The following is an 18607-nucleotide window of genomic DNA, read 5'->3' as shown; positions in this document are numbered from 1 at the left end:
CCCTTTGACCCTGGCTCATGGGCAGGAGGAAAGCTCTTTCATAGATACATCACCCAATGGATCCTTGCTCAGCAACCTCCCAGAGACCAGGCCACAGTCCCTAGAGCTTTCCTGCTACCCCCCTTTTAGCCTCAGTCTGCTCATCTGTAAAATGGGTCCACAAGCCCTGCCCACTTCCCTCGGGCATAAGCTAATGGACAGAAAGGCACCATGAGACCCAGCGCTGCTGGGAGAAGGACTTGGGTGCAGGATGACCCTGACTCTAGGTGGGGCTCTGGTACCTAGGTGTCCGCTCACCATGACAGTGCCCATTTTCCTTCCAGCTCAGCAGGGAAAGGGAAAATGGCTGAGCACATGCTACAGGGTGCTGGAGCTTGAGTCCCGAAGAGGCCTTTGTACACCCAGCACCTAGAAACCCAGTGCAGGGAGCTGCCTCCAAGCCAGGCCACCACCCACAGATCAGTCCACCCAAGCATGGTCCAGGATGGAAAGCCATGGAGAAAGAGCTTTGGGCTCAGGGGCCAGCCCCCAAGTCCCTGTCAACCTGTGGCCACCCACACTCCCACCAGCCTCCCCTACCCTGCACTGCCTGAGTCAACTTCAGATCTCTGTTTCTAGAGAGAAAAGAGTGGGCTGAGCGCTCTCTCCCCCCCCCCCCCCCCAGTAAAATCTCCTCCTGAGGTTCCTTCTGTCCAGAGCAGCAATTGTAAGGCTCAAGAGAGCAGACCTCTGCCTCACTAACCTCTGCAGGTCGGGGCAGATGGAGGCCCGGGGAGGCCTGGCTAGAGGAGGCTTCCTACCCAGGGTCTGCCTAAGCTCTCTAGGGCTTTCCTTGCCAGTCTCTACCCCGCCCCCACCACTACCACCCTTCCTGCCTTTCTATTGATTCTGGACATCAAGGCTGAGGGAGTGAAAGGGAACTCTGGAGGCTACCCTGGCCCACCCTGGCCCTGCAGCTGGCACTGCCCCCCACCCCAAGCAAGGGCTTCCATTTCTTCCATCCCAGGGAGGAAGAGGGGAATGAGCTGATCTCTGGGTCCCTAGAAATAGCTCCATCTTAACCTGTTAGGGAACCCAGAATCAGCTTCTTAGCTTATCTAAATTCATGTGCTTCAGTGCCCAGGTAGAGAGGGGACCTTCAGTCTGGTAGCATCTAGAAGTTCCAGAAACCCCTATTCAGGGCTTTATCCAGGCAGGAGAGGGAATCTCTGTTTACACCCTAGGCTCCTTAACGCCGCTGATGACAAGCCAATCTTCACTGGGCAGATGCCAGCAAGTCTTCATGGAGTGCTAGCCCTCTTCTGTGCTGTGGCAATCTGAGCCCTGGCAGGGGTTAACCAAAGTCTCTTTTTAGGTAACCAGCTGGTTGTGTGGACAGAGTTCTGGGTGAGGCGTTCAGCATCTGGGTAGCCACACAGTGTCCTAGCTAGAAGATGCAGGATCACCAACTGAAGGATGAACTCTGCAGACAGACTCCTTCATTGCTTCTGTCACGGAAGAAGAGCCCAAGGAGACCTTGACCAACATTTCCCCTCAACAGGATACCCTCTGCACAAAGGGTAAACATTGAGAAGGCTCTACCTCCTCCTTTAGGCTCGCCCAATCCTGGAGGATAACAACCACCCCAGCTGTCCTGCCAGAGGCCCACTGTGTGTCAGCCAAGCTTGAGGCTATGTCTTCACACACCATCTGTATAATCTTCACAGCCCTTTAAAGCTCCAGCTTGCAGGTCAGAAAGAGTGGCAGCCCACCCAATGTCACAGAGCTACACACGTGGGGCAGCCCCTCTCTGAACATCCACACCTCAGTTCAGACTAAGGCTAAAGTGCAGAGCAAACGCCGTCGGACTCACCCTCCACGGGGTCCCCTGGCCTGTGTTACTCAAATACCCGAGCCACAAAGCCGGCCCAACACAACCCCTTCTCCTTTGCATAAGTGCAGGTCCATGCACAGTCTCCGAAGGTCCCACAAGCTCAGACCCTGCATGCAACATTTTGTAGGTCTATGCATTTTTCTAGGGAATATCTATTTAGGCTTTCACCAGATTCCTGGAGGAATAAATGACCTAAAAAAAGGTTAAGAGCACCAATAGTTCTGGAAGGAAGAGGTCTGAAATTGATTGGACAAGGCCTGAGCATCCCTGCCACTCTTGGTGTTCTTGCTGTGGCCGTACCACTGTTCCTGGTCCCTTAAAATTCTGCTCCTACCCTAGCACCTCTTAGCATCCAGGCAGGCAGAGGGGCTGAGAAGGCCAATCAGGCAAATGAGCTCAGTACTAATGAACCCCCATCTCTTCTCAGGGCAAAAGAGCACTTTGTGTTTCTCTGACCCCTGGAATCACATCTCAACTCCATTTCATTGTGCTCTGTGACGCAGTCCCTGCCAGAACCAGCTGGAGAGGCTCCTGAAAGACAGCTCCTGTCTATTCAGGAAATCCTTAGGTTCCAGGTGCACACTAGACATACTCTGGAAAGGGGTCCCAGATAAAGTTAAGAGACATTCCTCCAGGGCAGCCTTAAAAAATAGTATTCCTGCCCCCCCACCTGCCCCCCAACACAAAGACACGCAGAACAACAGGAAGTCTGGAGACAAACATGAACACACATTTGCACAGGGAGCCAGGGTATGTGTAGGTGTCTGGATAATCTAAGTGTGTGTGTGTGTGTGTGTGTGTGTGTGTGTGTGTGTGTGTGTGTGTATATTCAGGGGCTATGCTTATATACAGCCATAGGTCTACCTCCCACACATATGCGGACACCAGCATAAGCTCACATATGCCTACAGCACCCACACACGCACACGAGCTCATGAGTCCAGGCAGGTCTCACACAGGCGTGTGCACACACACACACACACTTCCTGTACATATTCCTCAAGATACACATGCACTCAAGAACATTCTATCCACATTTCTTATCTGTGACCTTATACGCCTTATACACACACACACATGTTCACTGATATTCACACAGCTCTGTCCTGCCACACATGTGCACACAGATGCATGTCCATACTTTTGCTGCAATCTAACCAGGAGCATCCCTTGCATAACTGCACACACACACACACACACACACACACACACACACACACACGTCTTTGCAGGGCACACTGACATTTTTAGGCTTTCCACACAAATGACACACTTGCACATCTCTTCGTGGTGTACTTGCACTCGTATTTGCACGCCTTTTCAGTTCACACTGTGCCCAGTGTCAGTTCTTATACAACTCCATCTGCTCCCCGTGGAAGTCATATAGAGCTTCTCCTCAAAAATGCTCACTGGTACATGTATCTCCAGATCTCACACTGGCACACATCTGTTCACAGGGCCCCTTGTCTCATATCCCTACTGCTACAACAGGGACCGAACAGGGCTGGTACAGGCACTTCTGCGTCCGTGGGGCACTCTGCCAAACTGCTCCCCAACTCCTGATGCATCCAGGACCCCCACAAGCCCCGCCGAGAACACCTAGAAACCTTCCCTTGTATCTGTAGCCTGCTGGTCTACCCCAGGGAACCTTTCTCTTCCCTGCTTCCCACCCTTCTCTCAACATCAGGCACAACATGAGGGGTAACTTTGCCAAAGGACCCCCGTTTCTAGTGAGCAGCCTGCTGCCACAGTAGCATCTCCCCCCAGCTTGCTGATTGTTCCTCCCCTCCTCCCAACACCACAATCGCTTTCACGTTAACCCCTTCGGTACCAGAGCCCTTGCTCCTGGTAGGGAACTTGGGAAGGGGGAAGGGATGTGCCACTCTGCACAGTGTCTAAAGTCAGGACCTCCAGGTGGGTGGTGGTGAACTCTCTGTTACCACAGGCATCTAAGTTCAACTACAGAAAAGATTCCAGTCTGGACCCAGCCAAGTGGGAAAATCCCTTTAAAATCCCAAGTTTCTAAGAATCTTTGGGCACCCAGGTCATGTGTACTTATGTACATAGTTGTGTGCATATACCATCAATCTGTTACCCTTTCAACACACACACACACACACACACACACACACACACACACACACACACACCGAGGCTAGATGGGCACATAAATGTGTCAACGCCTGACTCTGGACACTCTGTGCACACATGGTGCTCCCAAATCATGCAGGACACCTCCCTCTGCATGCACCAGAGAGCTCTAGTCACACAAGCACACGCCCCCTGCCCCGGAGGCTGATCCCCCATGCCCTCCAAGACTCCCTGAGGTGTGACTCACTTTCCTAGTTCTTCAAAGAGCTGGTACTCTTCTGTGAATCGGGTGCAGGTGATGGTGGCCATCCTTGCACTGGGCAGGCAGGCGAGGCTTTAGGCTGAGAGCTAGGACTGGGATGCTGCCGCTCTGCTCCCAGAACTAGGGGCCGCTCGCCTGCCCGTGCTCCTGAGTGTAAATGGAGAACCAGCTTGACTGACGAGCTTGGGGCTTCTGAGCAGGGCACTGTGGCTGCTCACAGCCTCGCGAGCCTTCGTCAGCATCCAGGTCCCCATGGCAACCACCTCCGAAACGCCCTGTTCCCGTTGCCCCGGTAACTGCCTCCCCAACACCTGCCTGCCTTCCACTTCAAAAACCTGCTCCTGTGTTGCCCTGGCCCCCGTATACACAATACGGCAGGACTGTGTGGGCCCAGGAGCAAGTGGACCCTGTTTTCCCAGGGTGATGTGCTGAAGGGATGGAGAAGGGGAAGAGAACAAACTTAGTCCACAAGTGTTCTTCTCTCTTCCTACCTCCCCCACCTCCAACTATAGGGCCCTTTTAACAGACGGGATGGGATTAAAGTGGGGCAAAGAGGCAGTTGCTATGGTAACGGCTAGTGGGTGCCACATTCTGGGATGGTCCTTGAGAAAGACAGGATGTAGTTACCCTGGCAACTTCATCTCCTCTAGAGAGACAGGTATTGCCCCGTTGCCCTGGCAACAGCTGGGTTCTAAGGTTTACAGGGGAATGATGGCTAATTCATCTCTCTCTCTCCCCGTCCCTTCCCCCTGGTACTCTGCCGTTTCTCTGCTCCCTCTGGGAACTGGTCTGGTTGACTTGGCCTCTGCCTCTGTCCTTATTTTGCTCTTCCTGCTTCTTAGCCAGTGTATGTATCACACTGTCGCTCTCGCTCGGGGAAGAAGTACAGAGCAGACCCAGGACTCTGGCTCTGGCTGCTTCCTCACCCCTACCTGTCACCGCGGTGCAGCTGGGCCCCTCCTGAGGCCTCTTCTACAAGCTCTCCCCACCCGTGCCCCCAGAGGGACCGTGCAGATTTGGTCTCCTGGGGCTCATGTCCCAGTTTATGCTTCTGCTTCATATCAAGAATTGGAGAGAGGTAACTCTAATGAGGTGAGCGTGGTCTGGCTCGCCCAGGGCTGGGCCAGTGGCATGGATGTGCCCTGCCCTGGAGTGCTCTCTCCCGAACTCTAGTCATCTTTCCTGATGATCTCACCTCTTCAGGGTATCAACCACACCTGCAGCCACAAATCACGCCCCGAGGCAGAGAGTTTAAGACTGGTGATCTGAGTTTGAGTTCCAGCCCTTGGCACTCACTAGCTCTGGGACCCTGGGCAAGGCGCCGAGGAAGCTCTTTGAGCCCCCATATCCTTTTCTAGAAAACAGGAAGAAAGTCATCCTTGCAAAAAACTCCCATAAAGATGGCATGGCCTGAGGTCATAAATGGGCTCTGGGAAGTAGATAAACCTGAATTTCCAAAAAGCAAAAAAGGAAGCTTGAAAGTGAGTCCATGGCCACTCCTACAATGCAGCTTGGTCTTGAACCCCCTATCCCTTCCAGTCAGAAACAAAACAAAACAAAACAAACAAACAAACAAAAAAAAACCTCAGTATGTTTCACAGGTGGCTGTGCAGAGGTCTCATGTCAGCATTTGTCCCCAATGAGCAAGGGACAGATAAAAGGACCTGGAATTACAGATTCTCTCAGTTTCCAACTTGTGCCTCAAACTCCATTAGTCACTGTATGGCTTACCTCTACTTGTGGACCTAGTGTGGTACCTTCGATTTTTCTCCAATACCAACAAATGTCTGACCCAACTGAGGGAAGGGGACCCTGGGGACATTGGGGGGCAGGGGGCTCTATCCTCTTCCTGAGAGTCAGAGGAAGATTGAGGGAGAGCTGTTCAATTCAGCCACTTTTCTCAGGAAAGAAAAAGGGGGGAAGTGGAGGGGAAGGAGGGAGGCGAGCCAGGGAGGAGGGGGTAATGGCTTAGCCACTAATTGCACCATTACCACCTTCAGAAAAGGAAAAACCACTCAGTTTTGTTTCTGCACACAATATGCTTCCCGCTTCTCCCGCCAACGTGGCAATTCAGAGGTAGAGCAGAGAGGCCTGCGCTCGCAGGGCTGCACAGCTGGTGGGTAGCAAGCAGGCACAGAACACCATGGCCAAGGCTAGCAGCACCAGAGGAAGGCAGAGGTGGGGTAGAGCTGTGTTTCCATTCTCCTGCCTCAGATCCTCTAGCTCAGCAGGTCTCAGCCTTCCTAAGGCTGCGATCCTTTAATACAGTTCTCCATGCTGTGGTGACCCCCCCCCCCACCATAAAGTTATTTTCATTGCCACTTCATAACTGTAATTTTGCTACCGTTACGGGTCGTATTGTTAATATCTGTGATTTCTGATGCTCTTAGGCGACTCTTGTGAAAAGGTCATTTAGTCCCCCAAAGGAGTCGCGACCCAAGGGTTGAGAACCACTGGTCCAGCCTGTTACCAGGAGAATTCCCGGGACCACCCAGCCACTGCTTGGGGGGAAACAGTGTTGATCAATTATTAGTGGCTACATGACTTTCGGGCTGTGATTTTTGGTTCAGTGTCCTGACTTCTCTGGACCTCTTCAAGTGTAAAATTGGGTAAATGATGCTCCTCACCTGTAAGGCTGTTTTGTGGCTGAAATGGGATGAACCCAGAGGCTGATACAGAAGGAATCATCATTAAGGAATTAGAAATCATTTCTCCTCATATTCCTCCCAGAACTATGGAAGTACTTTGGGGCACCATTCTCAGAGACCTTGCTGGGGGTTAGGTCATGGTAGACATTGGCCTGGCGTTGGCCTTGTTTGCAGTAATTCCTGAAAAACACACGTCAAGGGCTGAAAAAGAGGTCGCTGGGACCCTCACTTATTAGGGCCCAAGGGCATGGCAACTGCTTTAAAAATCAGTAAAACACTAAAGGGAATTGCTAAGGCTGTAACCATGGAAATGTAGCCCTGTGAACAGAGGTGGCCATCCTCTCAGACCAGTGCTGGCCTGGCTGCTGCTCTTGTCGCTCCTCATGGATGAGATGCAATGCTTGGCTCAGAGGCCAGCAAAGCATTCAGAAGAACCCCAGGGGCTCAAGGGAGCATGTGAAGGCACTGGCCAGCCTGATACCTGCCTGCCTGACAGGGACCATGGGGTCCTAACAGCATTGTGGTCAGCGTGTCTGTTTGTCCTTCCACTTCCAGCTCCCTTTCCTGCCTTTCTCCCTCATGCCCTCCTCCCTGGCACCCCTCCTTCCCTGCCCCTTCCTCTTGCTGATGCCATTCTCTCCTGTGCATGTAGAGCTAGGTGACAGGCAGGTCTCCGGATCTTGGGCTCACCTGATGGAGAAGAACTAGCTGGACAGAAGCAGGCCGTGGAGGTCTGTCTTAAACCTGCGTGTGTGCATACCTCTTGGGACTGTCTAGAGACAATTTTAGGGGTGCCGGCACTGGCTTTGATGGGCACCTGCATACCGACTGCAGTCACACCACGGAGGAGGCATGACCGCTAATTCACCACATCCTCTGTGCCTACAAAACTGGCAGCCGAGCCTAGTGGCAGCAGGCATCAAGGACTCAGCCATGCCTGTGTGGCAACGAAGCACAGCTGATGATCGCATGGGGGTGGCGGGGTTAGGGGGGGTTGAGGGGTGCGGTGGGGGGCGGGGCGATTGTTTCTGCCAGACTTTCCACTCCCCGGGGCCACAGTAGGCATAACAAACAGTCCAGCGTGTGCACCCCGTCTGCGACACGTGTGCGCTACTCAAGCACGGGCCTGTGTGCCGTGGGCTGGTGGCCAGGGGTGGGCACCCGAAGTTTGCTGAGCCAGCATGGCGATGCCAGAAAGAGATTGGCCGTGCACATAGACGGTGCCGTGTGTCAATGGGAGGAACAGAAGGCGGCTGGGCTGAGTTCCAGGAAGGATGACGGGAGGGAGGCTTACAGCGCTAAGGGCACCGAGACAGCCCCTCCAGGTGCTCTCATGCAGATGCTAAATGCCACAGGTCTTGCAGGGCCTGAACACGCACCACGGGAAAAAAAAACGTGCCATCTGAGTGATCCCGTGGGGCCTGTCCCACTAAGGGCAGCGAAAAGTGAGGGGACAGGCTCAGTAGAAAGTGGGCCAGGAGAGAAGGGATGCGAGGGTCTGAGTAGAGGGGAACTGAGGTAGGGCAGTCTGTTGAGTAACGGCAGGCCTGGGAGAAGGGGAGGGAAGCAGCACTGTGTCCTGAGGTGTCCCATGCAGGGGCCCTCGCTGAGCAGGCAGTGGTGCACACTCTGCAGTTAAAGGTCCCATTCCTATGCGAGGGTAGCTAGAAAGAGCTTTCCCAGGAGTCTCATTTCCTCCTGGGAAGGTCAGGGACAAAACACTCATTCTCGGACCCCAAAGACGTGAAGCAGTCACTCCTACATCAGAGCCAAGCCCCATGCTAAGCATTTTTTTTTTCCATGACACTGTTTGGACCTTGCAGCAATGTGATAAATACAGGTATAATGGTCCCATTCTGCAGAGCCATGACACTACTCACTTACTGCACACTCAGGAATCAATCTAGGTCTGTGTGACTGCACCACGCCTGCCCGGCATTATTAGGCCCCATATAGAGCCGAGAAGACCGTTAGGGGCCACATATCCCTTAGAGCTGGGAACCGAGGTACAGAGAGTAGAGGCTACCCTCTCACGGGTGCACAGGTTAGTGGCAGTCAGGGCAACAGCCTGGAGTTTCTGGCTCCCTGAGTGCTGCCCCTTCGTGGCATTGCCAGGATGCTAGCCTGTGTCCCAGGGAAGCCAGAAGTGTCGAGGAAGAGGAGATACAGCCCTGGCCCAGGCAGGTAGATGTAAGGTTCCTCCTGGCTATGCTAGGGAGCTGGTCATTAGAGGTAAGGACTCCACAGCCAAGTTCCAGCCAAAGAGCAGACTCTTACCTAGAACTTCACTCCTGCAGCTAACAGGTATGCTCCAGCTAATCCAGCCCAAGGAGAAACAGGGGCCTCAGAGAAGACCTGTGACCTATGGGTTGCCTCCGGGTGCCCTTCCATTCTGTCCTCTCCAAATGGACTTGGGTGACGGAAGCAAAAGCCTAGAGGTGCTGTGTTGGCTAGTTTTAAGTCAACTTGACACAAGCCAGAGTTATCTGAAAGGAAGGAACCTCTGTTGAGAAAATGCCCCCATAAGACCAGGATGTAGGGCATTTTCTCATTAGTGATTGACGGGGGAGGGACCAGCCCATTGTGGACAGTGCCACCCCTGGGCTGGTGGTCCTGGGTTCTGTAAGAAAGCAGGCTGAGCAAGCCACAAGGAGCAAGCCAGTAAGCAGCACTCCTCCATGGCCTCTGCATCAGCTTTGGCCTCCAGGTTCCTGCCCGGCTTGACTTACCACCCTCACTGCTTTTAATGATGAACCGTTTATAAGGGACTGTGAGTGAAACATGAGCTCCTTCTTCTCCACGTTGGTTTTGGTCATAGTGTTTCCTCACAGCAATAGTAACTCTAAGACAGCAACTGGGAACTGGCATATAGTATAGACTCGGGTATGCTTACTGAGTGGGGAACTCGGACCACAGCAGAGAACAGGTAGTAAGTCACGCTGACCGCTATGCTGGGCCTCTCAGTACCATACTCCAAAGACCATCAACCTCAGGCACTAGCTCCTGGGGACCAGGTTGCAGACGGAAGCATGAATGATTCCTGGGCTACACTGGCGTCTGGGTTGAGGAGAAGCCAGAGTTTGCTGAGCTCTGCATTGAGTGTAAGTCTGAACTTCAGAAACAGACACCAGCCACAGCACCAATTATTCTTTATATTTCGGGGCCAGACTGATGGCAGGGAATGGAGTTTGGGGGCCCAGTAGAGAACAGGAAGCATCATGTATGGTCCTGCTCCTGTGGCCCCAAAGGGGTCCTCAGAAGGGAAGTAGATGAAGGAGCTGGAAGGTGGAAAACCCTGTCGGGCAGGGGCCCTTCAGTAGTCCTCAGAGAAGCATCCATACAGTTCTCCAAAGCCTGGATCCGCAGGGAAGCCTAGGCTGTGTGCCGGTGTGGCAAGCCAGCAGTCATAGCTAGAACAGACCTCAGCAGGCTTGGAGTGTCCCAGGCAGTGGGCAGACTATGAATAGCCCCTCTGGGATACCCTAGGCTAAGACACCACCTTAGTAAGCATCTTCTTCAGAGCATCCCCCCTGAGCAGGCACAAATGCCACAGCCACAGGAGCCCAGAGACCTCTGCCAGTCCTGGGCCCCACCTACCATTTGGGCAGCAACATTACCACGGAAGGGCAAAACAGACAGGTAGGGGAGGTGAGAAAAGACACAAAGGACAGGGCTGGGGCTGGAAAGATGGCTCAGTCGTGAAGAACGCACACTGCTTTCCCGGAGGGCATACGGTGTTCTGTTTCCAGCACCCGTGTGGGACCACTCACACCTCCTGTAACTCCAGCTTGAGGAAAATCTGAGGCCTCTAGCCTCTGTGGGCACTTTACTCACGTGCACATACCCACACACAAACACACACGCATCTACACATCATTAAAAATAAGTCTTGAGGGGAAAAAAAAATAAGTGCAGGGCTGTAAGGAAGCTCCCAGAATGCAATGGTCACTTCCTCCCTGCAGCTCAGGCCAGGTCCTCATGCAAGATTCGGTCATTGCAGTGGAAATGCAGTCCTGCAACCAGCACCCAAACCCCCACGGCACTGCACCCATCCCACCCCAACCCACCCATCCTCATCCACAAGCTGACGAGTCCTAACAGGCCTCCTTTGCCAGTGACAAAAATAACTATTTTCAAATTTCACAGCAGGGCCTTCGCCTACACACGCTGTGCCGACTGGAACCTGAAGGGAGATATGCAGAACGCAGTGTGCGGATGGAGCGGTGTGTGATGCAGCAGGCAGGCTTTACAAACACCACCCCCTCCTCACCACACACCGAGCCTGTGTCCCCCAGATGCAAACGTGCACAGTGGTGCTCAGAACGACCAGAAGTAAAGACTTTGGGATCATCCACTGTACACTGAGGCCCAGAGAGGGTCAGGGGTTTGCATACAGCCACACAGTGAACCTGTGACAGGGGCTCCCTTCCCACCTTCCTTCCTGTTCCCTTGGCTAACCGTGAGCTCACACAGGGCCGCCAGGACACACACACACACACACACACACACATAGTCCAGCATCTCTTGCCTGTGGGTAATGGCACTTTAATCAAGTTCACAGGTTCCCCTGCATCCACTAGCTTGGCCAGTTTTCTACAGCACTGTGAGGTAGGCCGAGCCAGGGCTAGCATTCCCCTATCCCTTTGCAGGTAGGGAAATCAAGGCCCTGGGGGAAAGGACTGTGCCCAAGGCCAAAGGAGATGATTGGTTCAAAGACGGTTTTTCCCAGCTGTCTCCCCCACCCTCACTATGCAGCTGCTCAGGGCCCAGCCAGGTTCCCCTGGGTGCTGGGGACAAAACAGAGGCGCGTTCCACTAGGTTGCCACACCTCCGGCTCCAGGAATGTAAAGGTTCTCATACCCTCGACTGTCCATTTTCATTGAGTTCCTTTAACAGAGCATGCTGGCCATGCTCCATCCAGCTGATATCCAAGAGCACCACAGAGACCTGGAAAGAGGAGGGTCATGGCCTCATGTCATCTGGAAGGTGGCAAGGTCAACCAGGAACTCTGCCACGGCCCCAGTCACAGGCACACACTGGAGTCATAAAGTCACCAGAGGTCATCTTAGAGGTGAGGAGACCGAGGCGGAAGGCTGCTGTAGGTAACCTGAGGTCACGGAACAAACACATCAAGAGAGAGGCAGGACCCCGACCCAGGCATCCCAGCCTGCTTGGTGCCCACCCCCAAGTCCCACACTATTCAGCTAAGGGGCTTCTGTGCTCTCCCTAGACATGCCTGCAGATGAGACTTGACCCTGGCCTTCTCCCTGAGAAGCAGCATTGGGGACAGTATCTGAGGGGGAAACTGAGATTCCCTGGCACCCCCAGCCATCAGATCCGATGGGACATCAGCCTGGTGTTGAGTTTACGGAAAAAAGATCGAAGCTTGCAAATCTTGCATTTCTTCTTGCGGCGGCCCCGGGAGAAACTTCGAGCCCTGCCTTCTTCCTCCTCCTCCTCCTCCTCCTCCTCATCATCATCATCACTGGCCCAGGGCCCCCAAGCACCCCCATTAAAGTCAGGATGGGCCCGAGGGTTCGCAGCTGGGTAACGCACAGGGATGGCGGTCCGGTTATAATCAGCAAGGCGAGCCAGCAGGGTGCGGACGACGTCAGGTCGCTGGCCAGCCAGGTCCTCTCGTTCGTAAGGGTCAGCACTAATGTTAAAGAGCCACACAGCTTGGCGAATGCTGGCCATCCGCTCCAGGTTCCACCAGCTGCCGGGGAAGGAGGCCAGCGTCTGCGGTGGAATCCAGTCACCATAGCCTGGGTCTCCCGTGAGCAGCTTCCACTCTCCCACCCGGATAGCAGCCTGAACAGCTGTGTTCCAGATGCCAAAGCCACCCTCCAAGGAGCCATGCCGGGCATGGTTGTAGAGGGGGTCGATGTTGTGTAGGATCTCTGTGCGTGGTGAGGCCTGGCCCTCACTAATGGCTGGCCACACATCATAGCCATCCAGTCCATCAGCTGCTGATGTAGTACCTCCGGCCAGACCTACCAGTGTTGGGTACCAGTCCGTGATATGCACCAGGGCCCGACTGGTCCGTCTCTTTCTCTTGAGCAGGGGGCTGTGGACAAAACCCAGGCCCCTCACACCACCTTCCCAGTAAGTGCCCTTGCGTCCTCGAAGGGGCCAGTTGCTACCTCCTGAGAAAGTCTGGCCACCATTGTCACTGGAGAAGATAATGACACTGTTGTTATAGAAACCATAACGCTTGAGGGCCCAGGTGATGTTGCGGACAGCCTCGTCCATGCAGGTCACCATGGCTGCGTACTTGCGCCGAGCTACATTGCCCATTGTGCGGTAGCGGTACAGGTACTCCCGAGGTGACTGTAAGGGTGTGTGGACCGCCTGGAAGGCCACATAGAGGAACAGGGGTTTCTGAGGGCTGTGGCTGGCAAGGATGTGGCTGGCACGCTGAGCATAGAGCTTGGTGGAGTACTGGCCGCTGAGACCCCAAGCCACACTTTCACCCTCATGCAGGTCGAAACCACAAACCCCTGGGCCATCACAGTTGTCGTAAGTGTAGTAGTCCACATTGCCTGTGAGGGAACCCAAGAAGGTGTCAAAGCCCCTGCGGGTGGGCAAGCACTCCTTTCTGTAGAAACCCAGGTGCCATTTGCCCACCATGTGGGTGGAGTACCCTGCTTCCTGCAACTTCTGGGGCAGCGTCACCTGGTCCAGAGGCAGACAGTTGGGCTGCCGTGGGCGGATGATGGAGTGTTGCAAACCTGTGTGGATCTGGTACCTGGGGGTGGGGGATGGATACATGGGAAATACAGGTGAGCGACAGACCACTGCTCCCAATCACCCACCCACAGTAGCAACCGGAGATGGTCTCCTGGTCCAGTGCCACCAGCAAGAACAGTAACAAAAGCACCAGATACCGCCAAGGGCCTAAGCGCCAGCATACGTTATCTCCAATTGTCTCATCAATGAAGTAGGTATGCCAGCTTGTTGACGAGACGCAATAACGGCTGCTCAGAACAGTTAGGCGGCTACCCAAGACCACCCAGCCGGGAAGTTAGTGCATTAGGAGTTGAACCAGGCTTGCTAATGGCAACAGCAAGAGCTGACACCAAGTTCTGGCCGGGTGGTTCAGCATCACGCTGCCCTTGGAATCCCGCTCACCAAATCCTCGCCACACACTAGGAAGTACACATTATTGTTATTCCCACCTCCCAAATAAGGAAGCTAAAGCTGGATGATATCGATTCACGTGACTAGTACAAAGAGTAGTCTGGGTATCCCAGCAGAGGCTCCAGACCGAGTCCCTGAGCTCTGTGCTCTAAACTTAGAACACAGCCTGGGTACACCAAGTCCTAGTCTCCCAGGCAAACCCCTACTCCTTGGAAGCTCATTCTCTGAAGCTTCCTTCAACTCACTCAAAGGACGAGTTAGTTTATTTCTGGGTCCTCTTCCTCCCCGCATCAGAGATTCGGTACACACCATCACTGTCTACTTGGCCCTGGGACTACAATTGTGTATGCTCTTGGGCCCAATGACACACAATAGGGTTGTCTTTGTATTCCTAGCACCCCAGTGATATGTAAAGCTCACTCAGTTACTTTGTGGATTGGATGGATGGATGGATGGATGGATGGATGGATGGATGGATGGGTGGGTGGATGGATGGACGGACAGATGGGCAAGTAGATGTGAACTAAAGCCTCTTCTAGGTTTTTCATCTACTTCTAAAAAAGCAACAATAGGGGCTGGAGAGATGGCTCAGTGGTTAAGAGCACTGACTGCTCTTCCAAAGTACCCAAGTTCAATTCCCAGCACCCACATGGCAGCTCACAACTGTCAGTAACTCCAAGATCTGACACCCTCACACAGACACACATGCAGGCAAACACCAATGCACATAAAATAAAACTAAATAATTTATTTAAAAAAGACAACAAAGACCAAGAGGAAGAAAGGGGTTTTTCTCAAGGTCACTAAGCAGTCAGGGGCAGTGCTGAGACTTGAGTCCAAACAGTCTGAGCAGCAGTGTTTTCAAGTAAAGTACACTACCCACCTCCCTACACAGGGGACCAGTTGATGTTTACAAGTATGAGTGAGCTGGCTGGAATGGGAAATCCCTAAGAGGCACCCCACTCTGGGCTTTATGACTTTCAAGAGGCACCCTGCACCCAGGCAGATGCATCAGTAAACTACCTAGCAGCATCCTGGGGTTCCTTGGGTTCCTTTATTCACTCATATCCCATCTTCCGCTGCTGTGGTCAGAGACCCATGTGATCTGCTTAAGGTGTCTTGAAAGTTGCAAGCAAATAAGCCAACTGGAATGTCACAAGGGAGTTAGAATCCCACACCTTTCCTGCCCCCTAGGCAGCTGAGTTAGCCAACGCCTGAGTACTTGGTATTTTATACCAGCTTTTCCTTATCTTAAGGACATTCTTAAGACTTTGTGCCACACATTCATTTAATTCTCCCCCCCCCACACACACACACGTGTGTGTGTGTGTGTGTGTGTGTGTGTGTGTGTGTGTGTGTGTGTGCGTGCGTGCGCTTTGTACTTCGTGTACTTTGTGTACTTTGTGTGCAATGTGTATGCATGGTTGGGGCCTACTTATGCCAAGGCATGTACATGTCAAGTCAGAGGACACCTTCCCAGAGTCAGCTCTCCACAGTAGGTTCCAGGAATCGAACTCAGGTCACCAGGCTTGTATAGTAAGCACTTGGACCTGCTGAGCCATCTCACCAACCTAAACCTCTTTTGTGAAATACATAGGGAACGCTATTACAATCTCCAGTCTACAAATAATGAAACTGAACCTGCCCTCCCCCCACCCAAGTTTAACATGTGACCCAAAGTCAGACAGCTGGCAAACAGAACTGTTTTAAACCCAGGTCTACCCAACTCATGCTCAAAATGTGTGATACAGCTTCTCCAGGCCCCAGGCAAACTGAGAAATTATTGGATTTGACAGGAGAAGCAACCTAGGGCCCAGACTCCCAGCTGAGTGTCTCTGCATAAGGGTGGGGTGCCTGAAGCATCAATTTGTAATGTGGGTGGGCCAGCTAAGCCTTGCCAAAGTCCATTTGTCAGTGAGTAACATGAGAAACGTTGGCTCTTTCCAGTTCCACTGAACAGGACTGGCTGCAGAAGTCACGGAGTAAGCATCTGGTCAGATAGAGGCAGCTGCTGAGGGCAGCTGGGAGTCACCGGCTGGCCCTGTAACGCTCTGCTAACTTTACCAATAAGAGCCTGGAGCGCTGCCCTGGCTACCCATTCAGCGGCTTACCAAAGTCATGTTGCTCTAGGGAGAGAGACACAGTGGCAAAACTCTGAATGCAGATTCCCCTCCCTCTTCAGGGGGTGAGTCACTGTCCCCTGCCAGGGTCTACCTCCACTACCAAGTCACGCTTGCGACACAAACCTCCCTCCCCTCTCCCTCTTCCTGCTCTTCTTTGGTCCCTGGATCTAAAGGCAGGATACTGATGGGAAGAGGAAAGGCACCACATTTGATTTCCAGCCCCATGACACCAGCTGCTGATGTTGCAACCCTCTCTGACCTGAAAGTGGGCAGAGGCACCAAGCTGGCTTTTCCCTCATTCCATGCCTCATTGTCCCACCCAGGAAACAGGGAGAGACGGGCTCAGGCCCTGAGATCTCAGTAGTGATCCCAAAGCTCGCCACAGCATCCTTCCAGGGAAAATTAGCTCCAGCCCAGTCCAAGGATTTTCTTCTAAGTAAAGGGAGTGTGCCTTTGACAACCCCCTCCTGCCTCCCAACTCTTACACAATTGTAATCCCCAGCACCACTCATTGTAAGAGGATGCAACACCACGGAGGAATCTTCCTATGAAAAACTTGGGGACTTGGAGAAGGGAAGCCACCAGCCTCAGCTTAAGGTCTCATCTCACCAATTCCTTGGTCTTCTCCCAATGGAGCCATGAACGTCAAGGGACCAGAATCTTTCCAGTAATAAATTCAGAGGCTGCCATTTATTGAGAGTCAGGAAGGTTCCATATAAACCATTCCCCTCTCGCCTCTCCTTCTCAAGACAGAAACTGTCCTTCATTCCATTTTATGGACAAGGGAACTGAAAGTTTCCGTGACTTTCCAACTGACTCCACATCTGTCAATATACACAGAATTCAAAATAAGAGTAAACGATTCCTCTGATGAAGAAAGGAACAGATGCGTGGAACGTGAGTATCCTAGAAGTGCAGAGTAGGTCTCCAAGAAGATCAGAAGTATTGAATATGAGGGTTGGGAAACTGAGGCCCAAAACAGGCAAGGGACTTACCGATGATCTAATGGACGTTACAGACAAAGCTAGCCCCATAACACGTGCTTTTGGGGTCCCTGCACAGGGCTGTTCGGCAGGGTCTGCAGCCTACCAACCAGGTGCTTTGGGGATTTGGACACCCAGTCCTAGGGTCTGGGCTGTGCCTACCTGCCAGTGAGGAGTTGGCTCCGAGAAGGCGTGCATATGGGCTGGATGTAATAATTCTCCAGCTTGACGCCCTCAGCTGCCAGCCGGTCCAGAGTTGGGGTCTCGATATCTGAGCCGTGGTAGCCCACGTCGTGGTACCCTTGGTCGTCGGTGAGGATGAAGACAATGTGAGGAGGCTGCGGTGGAGCCGCCGAGGGCTGATCGCTGGCCTCCGCAGGCCCATCAGCCACGAGGCCCGGCTTGGCCCAGTCCCAGGACAGGTAGCCCAAGCTGAGCAGGCTGACCAGGGAGAATCCAGAGAGGGCGTGCATCGCGACGCCGAGCCGGGCGCGCGGGGCTCCCAGGGCCTCAGAGCCTCCCTCGCCAGGGACGCACCGCCCGCCCGTCCGCCCTCCGGGATGCAGTGAGAGCCCCCGGGGGGTCTCGTCCGGGACCGGCGGCGGAACAGCAGGGCGCCCCGGGAAGGCCCGGGCCCGCGCCAAGCCTCCTCCCTCAGCCTCCCGCTCCCCCTTCCCCAGCTCAGCCTGGCCAGCCCGAGTCCCGGAGTGGCGGCTTCCCAAAAGTGCTCTTCACCATCCCGGGACTCTCTGTCTTTTTACCCCGATCCCTCCCGCCTCTTAATTTCTCTCGCTTCTGCTTCCCCTTTCTCCTCCCTCCCAGACCCCCGATCCCCCTAGCTGAGCTTCTGACCCCGCCCGGAGTCACCGCAAAGCAATGCTCCCCGCAGGGAGGTGGGCAGGACCCCACAGGGAGGGAGGGAGACAGGGTCTGGGCGGGTCTGGGAAGGGACACAGCCCAAGAGAGGGCGAAAAAGTTGTAACATCTGCGGAGCTGAAGAGCCCCAGGTGAAGGGGTTGGATGCCGAAAAGGGCCCCGCCCCACCGGCAGGGTGCCCAGGCCCTGTGCGGCAGCCAGCTCTAAGGCCTGGTCCTGGCCAGGACTAGCCAGAGAAGGGAGGGGAATTGCTTGGAATCCAGTGGAACAATTCCGGAATGGTCCGGCCAGACATTCCTTGATCATGGAGTCTTAGCATAGGAATGCCAACCCTAGAAGAGTCGAGTTCATTTTCCAAGCCAACTAGGTCATTTCTAGAGATGGAGAGACCGAGGTCCTGAGATGACAAGGAGCTAACTCTGCTGGGTCTCAGAGCAAGGTTCTGCTTGAGTGGCAGCTCCCTTCTGGCTCTGGCAGCTTCCCTTCCCTCCACTTCTCAGCTAGTCCGTAGGGTACTTAGTAAGGTGCACGCCCTGGTCCAGATGGCAGAGGTGTTGTATACATCTTATATCCACGGGCTCCCTCCATGTACAGTAGGAGCTCAACCCTGT

General features: G+C 53.7%; 2 protein-coding genes across 4 annotated transcripts in view; both read right to left on the bottom strand.

Moving 5' to 3' along the window:
- The window catches only part of Camk2a (calcium/calmodulin dependent protein kinase II alpha), a 62965-nt gene extending 58500 nt beyond the window's left edge, over positions 1 to 4465 (bottom strand). Inside the window, exon 1 of one of the 3 annotated variants that reach the window (XM_036204576.1) lies at positions 4212 to 4465. In XM_036204576.1, coding sequence (XP_036060469.1) covers positions 4212 to 4273 — 62 coding nt within the window. In that variant the 5' untranslated portion in view covers positions 4274 to 4465. The remainder of the gene's footprint in view (positions 1 to 4211) is intronic. The other 2 variants (XM_036204578.1, XM_036204577.1) reach the window with 2 other exon arrangements.
- Positions 4466 to 11405: 6940 nt separating this feature from the next.
- Arsi (arylsulfatase family member I) lies at positions 11406 to 17845 on the bottom strand. Its single transcript, XM_036205159.1, has 2 exons — positions 17283 to 17845; positions 11406 to 13622 (listed from the first exon to the last, which is right to left on the bottom strand). The coding sequence occupies exons 1-2, from the start codon at positions 17591 to 17593 to the stop codon at positions 12206 to 12208; spliced, it is 1728 nt and encodes a 575-aa protein (XP_036061052.1). The 5' UTR covers positions 17594 to 17845; the 3' UTR covers positions 11406 to 12205.
- Between the last annotated feature and the right edge of the window lie 762 nt (positions 17846 to 18607).

The sequence above is a fragment of the Onychomys torridus genome, chromosome 13 (assembly GCF_903995425.1).
Source record: "Onychomys torridus chromosome 13, mOncTor1.1, whole genome shotgun sequence".
Classification (NCBI taxonomy): domain Eukaryota; kingdom Metazoa; phylum Chordata; class Mammalia; order Rodentia; family Cricetidae; genus Onychomys; species Onychomys torridus.
This window is presented reverse-complemented; position numbering and strand designations above follow the sequence as displayed.

Excerpts from the sequence above, each read along its gene's own strand:
- Arsi (XM_036205159.1), bottom strand. The coding sequence starts at position 17,593 with ATGCACGCCCTCTCTGGATTCTCCCTGGTCAGCCTGCTCAGCTTGGGC. Across the intron at positions 13,623-17,282 it reads AGCCAACTCCTCACTGGCAG|GTACCAGATCCACACAGGTT; the intron begins GTAGGCACAGCC and ends CCCCACCCCCAG.